The sequence below is a fragment of the Periplaneta americana genome, chromosome 2, assembly GCF_040183065.1.
Source record: "Periplaneta americana isolate PAMFEO1 chromosome 2, P.americana_PAMFEO1_priV1, whole genome shotgun sequence".
NCBI lineage: Eukaryota > Metazoa > Arthropoda > Insecta > Blattodea > Blattidae > Periplaneta > Periplaneta americana.
The window spans coordinates 201723841-201736608 of record NC_091118.1 but is presented as its reverse complement, the minus strand read 5'-3'; the positions used below and the strand labels follow the sequence as shown (position 1 = coordinate 201736608).

Genomic DNA, 12768 nt, shown 5'->3' with positions numbered 1-12768 from the left:
GTAAGTAATTAAGTAAATAAATATGCAAAAAGTAAAAAATAAATAATAAATAAATAACAAATAAATAGACAAACAAGTAACTAAGAAAGTAAATAAATAAATAAATATGTACTAAGGAAATAAACAAATAACTAATAAATAAATAAGTAAATAAATAAGATTATGAAGTAACAAAAAATAGACACATAAAGATATAAATTCCAAGTATTAAATTCATAAACACTTCAACTAATATATAATTATACAGAATGAGTGGTTAGTTTCATATTTCAGTTTCCAAATCAGGTTCCGCATTGCATTATATCCCTTATTCTGTGGCCATAGCAACCGGCGTTAACCAACTCATTCCGCAAGGATCTCTGTAGCGGGTCATTATACCGTTCACGTTACGACAGAGATAGCCACATGCAGCATGTGACCGCACAGACCTCGCGGTATGCAAAGCATGCAGATTTTAACGTTTGCGTTTCCAGGGTAACGGCGAGCCCGATGACATCCTAATTTACTATGTTCCAGCATTTGTGTTGCCGGCTTAAATTTCTTATGAGATTATACAGTCTGAAACAACAACGAAGCGTTCCTCTGCCTTCACGGGGAACAGTTGGAAATTTACTTTCCATATAGGTTGCTTTCATAAGAGTTCTCACAAAGTTAGCCTATAAAATGTTAACTGCGCATAAAAACAAACTAGCAATTGAATTATTAAAGCCAGTATCTATATATATAATTTGAACTGGTAATGGAAATTACATAAATATACTTGGACTTCTCCAGATGGATTTACACACAACCAAATAGATCACATCTTGATAGATAAACGGAGACATACTAGTATAGTAGATATTCGAACTTTCAGGGGTGCAGACTGTAATTCTGACCATTATTTGGTGATTGGAGAATTAAGAGAAAGATTATCAGTAGCCAAGCGAGTAGAGCAACAAGTTAATATTACTAAATTCAATATTTTGAAATTAAAGGACGAGGAAGCTAAGCAAAATTATCAGGTCGAAATTTCGAATAGGTTTGCCACTTTAGAAAGTTCCGACGAAGTTGAGAAAGAATTAGATGTTAATAGCGTGTGGGAAAATATCAGAGATAGTATCAAAATTGCAGCTGAGCAGAGCATAGGTTATTATGAAACTAAGAAAAAGAAACCGTGGTTTGATGAAGATTGTTGCATGGTAGTAGAAAGAAGGAAACAGGCGAAATTGAAATTCTTACAGGATCCAGTTGAGGAGAAGAGAGATAATTATTTCAATGAAAGACGGGAAGCAAGTCGTACACTTAGGAATAAAAAGAGAGGTTACTTGAAGGAAAAACTGAATGAGGTAGAAACAAATAGTAAGAATAAAAACATTAGAGATTTATATAAGGGTATAAAGGAATTTAAGAACGGATATCAGCCAAGGGTAAACGTGATCAAGGATGAGAATGGTGACTTGCTTGCAGACTCTCCATCAATCCTAAACAGATGGAAAAACTATTTTGCGCAACTACTAAATGTACATAGGCCAAATAGAAATGATCGGGACGATATTGAAATACAAACTGCTGAGCCATTTATACCCGAGCCCACGCTTTCAGAAGTCGAAATTGCGATAGAAAATCTGAAAAAGTACAAGTCTCCAGGTATCGATCAAATTCCAGCAGAATTAATACAAGAGGGTGGAAGTGCATTATATAGCGAAATTTATAAACTTGTACTTGCTATTTGGGAAAAGGAAATTGTACCAGAACAATGGAAGGAGTCCATAATTGTACCTATTTTTAAAAAGGGGGACAAAACCAACTGTGGTAACTTTCGAGGAATATCACTTTTGTTGACGTCGTACAAAATTTTGTCCAATATTCTTTTGAGGAGATTAACTCCGTACGTAGATGAAATTATTGGGGATCATCAGTGCGGTTTTCGGCGTAATAGATCGACTATTGATCAGATTTTTTGTATTCGGCAGATAATGGAGAAAAAATGGGAGTATAAGGGTACAGTACATCAGTTATTCATAGATTTCAAAAAGGCATATGACTCGGTTAAGAGGGAAGTATTATATGATATTCTTATTGAATTTGGTATTCCCAAGAAACTAGTTCGATTAATTAAAATGTGTCTCAGTGAAACATACAGCAGAGTCCGTATAGGTCAGTTTCTATCTGATCCTTTTCCAATTCACTGCGGGCTAAAGCAGGGAGATGCACTATCACCTTTACTTTTTAACTTCGCTTTAGAATATGCCATTAGGAAAGTTCAGGATAACAGGCAGGGTTTGGAATTGAACGGGCTACATCAGCTTCTTGTCTATGCAGATGACGTGAATATGTTAGGAGAAAATCCACAAACGATTAGGGGAAACACGGAAATTTTACTTGAAGCAAGTAAAGCGATCGGTTTGGAAGTAAATCCCGAAAAGACAAAGTAGATGATTATGTCTCGTGACGGGAATATTGTACGAAATGGAAATATAAATATTGGAGATTTATCCTTCGAAGAGGTGGAAAAATTCAAATATCTTGGAGCAACAGTAACAAATATAAATGACACTCGGGAGGAAATTAAACGCAGAATAAATATGGGAAATGCGTGTTATTATTCGGTTGAGAAGCTCTTATCATCCAGTCTGCTGTCCAAAAATCTGAAAGTTAGAATTTATAAAACAGTTATATTACCGGTTCTTCTATATGGCTGTGAAACTTGGACTCTCACTCTGAGAGAGGAACATAGGTTAAGGGTGTTTGAGAATAAGGTGCTTAGGAAAATATTTGGGGCTAAGCGGGATGAAGTTACAGGAGAATGGAGAAAGTTACACAACACAGAACTGCACGCATTGTATTCTTCACCTGATATAATTAGGAACTTGAAATCCAGACGTTTGAGATGGGCAGGGCATGTAGCACGTATGGGCGAATCCAGAAATGCATATAGAGTGTTAGTTGGGAGACCGGAGGGAAAAAGACCTTTAGGGAGGCCGAGACGTAGATGGGAGGATAATATTAAAATGGATTTGAGGGAGGTGGGGTATGATGATAGAGACTGGCTTAATCTTGCACAGGATAGGGACCGATGGCGGGCTTATGTGAGGGCGGCAATGAACCTTCGGGTTCCTTAAAAGCCATTTGTAAGTAAGTAAGTAAGTAAGTAAGTAATGGAAATTACGGGAAAACGGCTGAACGGATTTTAATAAATGGCCCCTCATTTTGAAGCTTGGAACTCAAAGTTTTTCGGAAAAGTAGTAGTTTTTAGTGAAATGTCAATTTTCCTACATAATTTTCCTATTTTCGAAAATCCATCTGTTGTCAGTTTTGAGAACTAATTTTATCGAATCACGGCCGACTTGATTGAATTTCAGAACAAAACACACACTACAATAAACAATAGGCTATTACACGAAGGCCATGACCTGCAGGATTGCCGACATATTTAGAGCTCAATTCAATTTGTTATTAAAAACTGATTCTGCAGTGTATAATTTTCTGAGTACAGCTGTGTATTGGATATTCAAATCTACGAAACTTGAGGTGGTTTGATGACATTACTATCATCATTAGAAATTAATTATTATTATAGTTAATATCATGATACATCTATTTTTCATTAATTGTACATAATATTAATACTATATTGATGACATGAAAGTGAAACGTTTTGAGGTTATGTAAGTAAATGTAGAGAATATCTTAATTTAGATCTTCATTTCTATAATTTACTGAGTGGCTGCTAGATATAACTACAAAACTTAAGTAAGATAATATTGTTATTAAAAATCAAATATTTTTATACTTATTAGCCCAGTGGGGTTGGGTCTTTTTCATATACTTAATGACGGTGTAGTGTAGATATTTATATGAGTCATTGTCTTCAGTATTGGCTCGAGAGAGCGCAAAAATTACAGTTCCTAAGGAAAGATCAAAAGGTATTACTTACTGATAAAATAAGAGGCCTAGAAAATTTTGTAGTCTCCAGATCATTTCAGCAAGATCTCTTAGTAGGATAAAATGATTTTACGCTCTACATTTCAAGTTCTACATGCAGCAGCTATACGAAAATGCTATTGTTCGAAAGCTTAGCAAACCTGACATTTTTTTTTTTAACTTTCGCCTACAATCCACAATGACCTGAAATAGCTACTGCTATCGTCCTGACATTGATACTTGCGTTTTCGCGTTGAAACTCAAAAACTGAAGTTGGATAGGTTCAAGAGAAAGTATTTGGCCTAGAAAATCCATTCAGAGGGAGCATGTTTCATTATTATGGAAGGAAATAACTATTAAAAAGACAAGTATTGTTCATTAAAAATAAATCTGAAAAATTTTTATTTGAACGTCTAACGAACTAAGTTTGCAGCAGCAAGTCACTAGTATACAGTAAATAAAAGCGGATAATATTTATCTACTATCGTGCAAGAATCAAGTTATTATTTCGCTAAACTCTAGAATACATCTAAGCAAACTGTTCCAGCATTAGTGATATGGCACGTATAAAGTCTCGAACCAAAGAAAGAAGTGAAAATCACTCAAGATGGTTATGCAATGTATTTCTAATAATAATTATTCCTGCATCAAAGACTTTCCTAGCTTAGTATGTTACAAAATCATGCTTGTGGAATACCCTACCCAGTGACATCAGAGACTGTCGGAATTTAGTAGCGTTCAAAAACTATCTAAGATAAGAATTTTCTTACTGCGTAGAGTGCAATGCAGTAAACTGAGTATTCTTATTGCAAATGTTTCGAAATAAATTATTAGTGTTTCGTTTCTCTTGATATTTGCACGATCAGTTACTTATTTCTAGATATTTAGTCATTTTCCTTAATCACTAATATATTTGGCAGCCAAGATATTGCATTAATACTTTTTGTGCCCATTGTGATCTCATCTTTCTACTCATATTTTTTATTTCTCTCTTTGTGCAAATCTGCATTTATGTTTTTTGTATTAGTATTTGTAATTTTATTTCTTTTTCTGATGTAACAATTCTCTCTACATTTGTTTTTGTATGTGCCTATTTTTATCGTGGTGGTGTGGTAGAGGAGACCTGATGGCCTTATTTATTTATTTACTTATTTATTTATTTATGTATTTATTTATTTACTTAATTATTTATTTACTTATTTATTTACTTATTTATTTTTTTATTTATTTACTTATTTATTTATTTTTATTTATTTGTTATTGGAGATTTATCCTTCGAAAAGGTGGAAAAATTCAAATATCTTGGAGCAACAGTAACAAATATAAATGACACTCGGGAGGAAATTAAACGCAGAATAAATATGGGAAATGCGTGTTATTATTCGGTTGAGAAGCTCTTATCGTCCAGTCTGCTGTCGAAAAATCTGAAAGTTAGAATTTATAAAACAGTTATATTACCGGTTCTTCTGTATGGTTGTGAAACTTGGACTCTCACTCTGAGAGAGGAACATAGGTTCAGGGTGTTTGAGAATAAGGTGCTAAGGAAAATATTTGGGGCTAAGAGGGATGAAGTTACAGGAGAATGGAGAAAGTTACACAACACAGAACTGCACGCATTGTATTCTTCACCTAACATAATTAGGAACATTAAATCCAGACGTTTGAGATGGGCAGGGCATGTAGCACGTATGGGCGAATCCAGAAATTCATATAGAGTGTTAGTTGGGAGACCGGAGGGAAAAAGACCTTTAGGGAGGCCGAGACGTAGATGGGAGGATAATATTAAAATGGATCTGAGGGAGATGGGGTATGATGATAGAGACTGGATTAATCTTGCACAGGATAGGGACCGCTGGCGGGCTTATGTGAGGGCGGCAATGAACCTTCGGGTTCCTTAAAAGCCATTTGTAAGTAAGTAAGTAAGTTTATTTATTTATTTATTTATATTTATTTATAACTCCGCTAGATGAAATAAATAAATCATATCAATTTTAGCTCTATCTTCAGCATAATAATAATAATAATAATAATAATAATAATAATAATAATAATAATAATAATAATAATAATAATAATAATAATAATTTGTAGCAATTTGTATTGCAAAAAATGTTATCAAATTATTTTTTTTCCAACCGCTCAATGAAATTTTAAATTTATTTAGCCGGTTGTATGCATAAAGGTATGTTACATATGCCCTATTTTTTTCTATATTTGTATCTTTTATAACTTCTGAGAAAAGTGCACCCAAAATTGAGGAATTTAACATTATAATATAAGGAAACTTTAATAAATAAGGGAAAAATTGAGACGGTGTCAGTTGAAGTTCCTGGGTAGCTCAGTCGGTAGAGCGTTGGTGCGCTAACCCAAAGGTCCCGGGATCGATACCCGGTCTCGGAACAATTTTTCCCTTAAATTTATTTAAGTCTGCTTCACAGGGAGCCTTACCTGAAAGCTAGATTTTCATAATATGGAAAATTTGAATCAATTTTTCTGCACTTTCTTATTTTTAGTATTTAGTATTTATTTAGTATTTATTTATTTAACCTGGTAGAGATAAGGCCGTCAGGCCTTCTCTGCCCCTCTACCAGGAGATTCCAACTACAATATCAACAATAAAATTACAATTAGTATTAAATTTACAATTACAATTACAAATAATATTACAATTAGTATTAAATTTACAATTACAATAAAATCAAAGTACGAAAAGATTACCTGAATAATTAAAGCAAGATAATTTATCATAGAGAAACAAAGAATATTTTATATTTACTGAATTACAAATTAAATCTAGAATAACAAAATTGTATAGTGATGAATTTACTGAATATTGAAATATTTTGTGATAGATTAAAGAAACTATTTACAAGTAATCAATTACTGACCAAGTGCCTAGTAAGTTTTCGTTTGAATTCAATTTTATTTCGACAGTCCCTGATGCTAGCAGGTAGCGAATTCCAGAGTCTTGGCAGGGCTATTGTGAAAGAAGATGAGTATGAGGAGGTGCGATGGGATGGTATTGTTAATATTGTTTCATGACGAGAGCGTGTGTTCAGATTATGGTGGGAAGAAAGGTAAGTGAAGCGAGACGACAGGTACGAAGGAATAGAAGAGTTCAAGATTTCGAAGAGAAAGAGAAGTGAATGTAAATTTCTTTTCTTATCTAGTTTAAGCCAACCTATTGCTTCCAGGGATGGGGTAATATGATCATATTTACGAACATTGCTTACAAAACGTACACACAAATTATGAGTACGTTGAAGTTTCATTTTGTTGTCGCTGGAGAGGTCTGTCAGTAAAATGTCCGCATAGTCGAAATAGGGAAATACAAGTGTCTGCACAAGGGACTTTTTTAAGCAAGAGGGGAGATGAACATTTATCCTTTTTAGCACATGGATAATAGAATATACTTTTCTGCAGGTTTTGTGACATGTGTGCACTTTTCTCAGAAAGTATTGTACTGAGAAGGTTGAAATTAATACACAATATCAATATGATGGCACTTTACACAGTAGGTTAAAAAATTAATATTATTTCCAGCTTCAGCAAAAAAAAAAAAAAAAAAAAAAACAATTTGTAGTAGTTCTTAATGCAAAAAAAATGTTATCAACGAATTTTTTTTTTGCCAACCGCCCAGTGTGGAATTTTAAATTTATTTAGCCGTTTGTGTACTTAAAGATATGTTACATACCATATTTTTTCTACATTTGTATGTTTTATAACTTCTGAGAAAAGTGTACCCAAAATTGAGGGATTTAACATTGTGAGATATGAAAATACAGACTCCCCTTACAACGCGCAATCCACCACTGACTATAGTCACCCGTTCTTCAGTACTCAGCGTACTAATAGATTAGTCTGAAACAATAAAAAAAATTCTGACGTTTACTCAAAAATGGATCGAGACTTTGTGTACACCCTGTATTGTATTCATGCTTTATATCTGTGTAATCTCGTGTGTCTGCAGCACTGCCCGTTCCCCTGGTGGGTTAGTACTAGTAATATTCAATTGTTACAGACGGCGCAGACTCTGGCGTTCGCGCAGTTCGAGAAGGAGCAATGGGAGCAGCACTTCCGCGGCGTGGATTGGCAGAACTTCCAGAACGAGACCGTGAAGCGCCAGCTGAAGACCCTGTCCGTGCTGGGGATCTCGGCGCTCAACGATTCCGCCCTCAGCGAGGTAACAGCCCTACTAATCGCCTCATTACGCAAAACCTGCGAGTTTGTATTCACGAGCGAGCATTGAAACGGAAGAGTTCTAATTTACAAAGTTAGCGAGCCTTCCGATATTTACTTTTGGTAATTTCAGCTAAACACGGCCTGGCTGGGAATGGCAACATCCAGTGTAATTTATTTTTTGCACGATCGTGTTTTTTTGTTATGTTTACAACTATTGTTGTTAGGCCTTAAAAGTTAGAATTCCCATATAGAAACTTGTTGCTATGGAAACCATTCTTCATAACATTAAACTATACTGAAACAGACCCATTACAGTGCACTTATTGTTACTTAGTTACCATTACAGTGCTATTTTCCGAAGGCTTTGGAATAATATTGCTCTAAATTTTCAATGCAAAATATATTCTATTCGCAATTTTAAAACTAAGATCGAGCAAAAAATGTTGTACTATACACGTTTGTGAAGTGCATTACAAAATCTCGGAAATTGAAAAACTTGCTCTGCTCGTTTTTCAAACTTTTGCTCCATTTTTGTAAAAAGCATTTCCCAACCTTGTATCGTAATATACTAATTTCACACACTTTCCATTATAAAAATAATTCATTTATGAATATGAATCGCTTATCTAAAAACAAAAGTCTATACAAATAGGGAGAGGAGTACGTCAAGGATGCCCATTATCATCTACCCTGTTCAACATATACTTGGAGGATTTAGTGAAGAACTGTTTTCATAACATGGGAGGAGTGATAGTAGGAGGAAGAAGAATAAAGTGCACAAGATTTGCTGATGATATGGAGTTATTAGCAGAAGAGGAGGTAATACTAAGGGACATACTAGTGGAGCTAAATGACAGCTGTGAGCAGTATGGAATGAAGATAAATGCAAACAAGACGAAGACAATGGAAAAGTAGAGAAGATAAACTTGCGGATTCTAAATGAGGTAGTAGAGCAAGTGGACAGCTTCAAATACTTGGGGTGTACTATAAGCAGTAACATGAGCTGCTGCCAGGAAGTCAAAAGGAGGATAGCAATGGCGCTTCTAATCTCCCTTATGGTGCTTCTAATCTCCATTATAGTGCTTATAATCTCCCTTATGACGCTTCTAATCTCCCTTATGGTGTTTATAATCTCCCTTATGGTGCTTCTAATCTCCCTTATGGTGCTTATAATCTCCATTATAGTGCTTCTAACCTCCCTTATGGTGCTTCTAATCTCCCTTAAGGTGTTCATAATCTTCCTTATAGTGCTTCTAATCTCCCTTATGGTGTTTCTAGTCTTCCTTATGGTGCTTCTAATTTACCTTATGGGTTTTCTAATCTCCCTTATGGTGCTTATAATCTCCCTTATGGTGCTTCTAATCTCCATTATAGTGCTTCTAATCTCCCTTATGACGCTTCTAATCTCCATTATGGTGTTTCCAATCTCCCTTATGGTGCTTATAATCTCCCTTATGGTGCTTCTAATCTCCCTTATGGTGCTTATAATCTCCCTTATGGTGCTTCTAATCTCCATTATAGTGCTTCTAATCTCCCTTATGACGCTTCTAATCTCCCTTATGGTGTTTCTAATCTCCCTTATGGTGTTTATAATCTCCCTTATGGTGCTTCTAATCTCCCTTATGGTGCTTATAATCTCCATTATAGTGCTTCTAACCTCCCCTATGGTGCTTCTAATCTCCCTTAAGGTGTTCATAATCTCCATTATAGTGCTTCTAACCTCCCTTATGGTGCTTCTAATCTCCCTTAAGGTGTTCATAATCTTCCTTATAGTGCTTCTAATCTCCCTTATGGTGTTTCTAGTCTTCCTTATGGTGCTTCTAATTTACCTTATGGGTTTTCTAATCTCCCTTATGGTGCTTATAATCTCCCTTAAGGTGTTCATAATCTTCCTTATGGTGCTTCTAATCTCCCTTATGGTGCTTCTAGTCTCCCTTATGGCGCTTGTAATCTCCCTTATGACGCTTCTAATCTCCCGTATAGCGCTTCTAATCTCCCTATGGTGCTTCTAGTCTCCCTTATGGCGCTTGTAATCTCCCTTATGCCGCTTCTCATTTCCCTTATGGTGCTTCTAGTCTCCCTTATGGCGCTTCTCATCATATTGCGCTTCTCATTTTCCTTACGGTGCTTCTAATCTCTCCTATGGCGCTTCTAATCTTATGGCACTTCTAATCTCCCCTATGGCGCTTCTAATCTCTCTTATGGCGCATCTAATCTCACTCCTCCCTTTTCTCCTGCTTCTCTCCTTAACGCTCCTCTCTTTCCTGATGATGCTCATTGTTCTCCTCGCTCCTCATAGTACCCAGTTCATCAGCTAGCAGAGTAGTGATGCTGCATTTCAAGGATCTTGATTCGCGTCACGTAATCATTTCGCACGTCTGCAGACCGTATGATTTGGGAACAGCTTGCAAGCAGCGTGATCTCTTCTTTACTTGGAGATGTTAGAGTCTGACGTGGCTGCTGAGTTCCCACGCTGGTCAAACTCATGCCTCACAGAACAACTCTCAACATTCACCACTCCACTAAGTGCTCTGAATCGCTATACTAGTGTCCATATACAAATAGCAATGCGTATATTAAATATTTTTACATACAAAATACGTATATACACAATTTTTCATTCATATTAATGGGACGCTCCATTAAAAATGTCAAGTTTTTTCCTAATCATTTTTTTCAACCAAATTTTGAAAGTATGTTTAGATAGATAGATAGATAGATAGATAGATAGATAGATAGATAGATAGATAGATAGATAGATAGATAGATAGATAGATAGATAGATAGATAGATAGATAGATAGATAGATAGATAGATAGATAGATAGGTAGGTAGGTAGGTAGGTAGGTAGGTAGGTAGGTAGATAGATAGATAGATAGATAGATAGATAGACAGACAGACAGACAGACAGACAGACAGACAGACAGACAGACAGACAGACAGACAGACAGATAGATAGATAGAACTTTATTGTCGATGGCATAATGTATGCATAGACATGGTCAAATATATACAATTACAATGTAAAATAAGTCAAATATAAAAAAAAAAAACATTATTCATTTCCACGGCCCATGCGTGCATCCTCAAGACTGTAGGGACACAATTTTATTAATTTCGTTTTTATATAATTCTTAAATTTCAGAGAATTTTTTGTATATTTGATGTCATCAGGCAAACTGTTGTATATTTTAATACCAAAGACCATATATGTTCTACTAGTGTTTGTAAGGTGGTGAACTGGAATAGTTAAACTATTTTTGTTACGAGTGTCGTAGGTATGGAAATCACAATTTTGATGAAAATCAGACAGATTTTTATAAATTAGTAGTAAAACATTAAAAATGTATAAACCATATACAGTAAACAGTAAGTAAAGGACGAACAAAATCCAAATTTTGAACTCCCAAATTTTTTTGGCTTTTGCTTTTTTATTTTTTCTTTTTTTGTTTTAGAAATATTTTCAAACCCAAGTTTTTTAGTAGAAGATCTCAATTTTTAAGCTTCATTCCTTTTTGGTTACATTCACAAGACATAAAGAAATATTAATGCATCCATTTTATGAAGTATCTCATTTATTCACTTTCAAATATTTTTTTTGAAATTTTGAAAATATTATTCTTTTTTATAATTCATGAAAAAATATTAACAAAATAAACTAGCAGTATTTCTTACAAAATAAATGCAGTTACCTCAAAATACTTGCAGTAAAAATTTCATCCAAATTGATAAAAAAAATTGGTGTTGAATCAAGAAAAATAAAATTATGCAAATCTAGTCTTTCAGGTAAAGCTCCCTGTGAAGCAGATTTGAATAATTTCAAGGGAAAAATTGTTCCGGGGCCGGAAATTATTCAAGAAAAATAAACTTATGGAAAAATGGATTTGAATGTCAACTGAATATTTATGTAACACATACTTGTTAAAATTCTCCTCCGCTACACTCATCTAGTAACTTCAGGGAGCCAACTTTAGAAAAAAGTTGCTAGATTTGTAATCAGAAATTAAAAAAAAAAAAAAAAAGAGTTCTTTGATGAAAAAATAATTGACAGCTCTTTAAACGCCAGACTTAGTTAAAAAAATTAATAAATACATATTTGTAATCAGAATTGAAGTAAACCCATTTTGAGTATGATAATATACGTTCTAAAGAAGTAAAATAGCCAATAATTTTTTTTGGAAAGTTTTCGTGATTTTCAGTGGAGTGTCCCATTAAAGAAGTTTGCTAGTGTATCATTGATTACGAAAACGTTAATCATAGTCGCCGATATCTGGAATGAATATCTATGAAAATAAAATGTGTTTGAGAGGGATATTGAAAATGATCAGGAAGAACTGCTTCTTTCAAATCTGCCTTCCAGAGATGGAACCAAGAATGATGTATGTATGTATTTATTTACACTGCAAGTGGGCAAGCACCCGGTGGCAGTGGTATATACAATATTAACAATACACAGTTAAAATGATAAGCAATACACAATAAAATTTACAATACATAATACAATTTACAACACATATACAATTTTATACACAATACAATAAGAATACACAATACAATTTAACACAATAATAATAAAACATAAAATAAAAACACCTAATTTTACAACACAACCTACATAATTATGTATAGGTCCTACATAAGTTTCAATAGTCTTTCACTTTACTCTCATCTCATTCCCTG

The 12768-nt window shown here is 34.3% G+C and overlaps 1 protein-coding gene across 3 annotated transcripts in view; it reads left to right on the top strand.

Annotated features, from left to right (window-relative positions):
• The window catches only part of LOC138695047 (angiotensin-converting enzyme-like), a 107718-nt gene that overhangs the window by 57968 nt on the left and 36982 nt on the right, over positions 1–12768 (top strand). For all 3 annotated transcript variants that reach the window (XM_069819382.1, XM_069819380.1, XM_069819379.1), the window contains exon 2: positions 7928–8089. In XM_069819382.1, coding sequence (XP_069675483.1) covers positions 7928–8089 — 162 coding nt within the window. The remainder of the gene's footprint in view (positions 1–7927; positions 8090–12768) is intronic.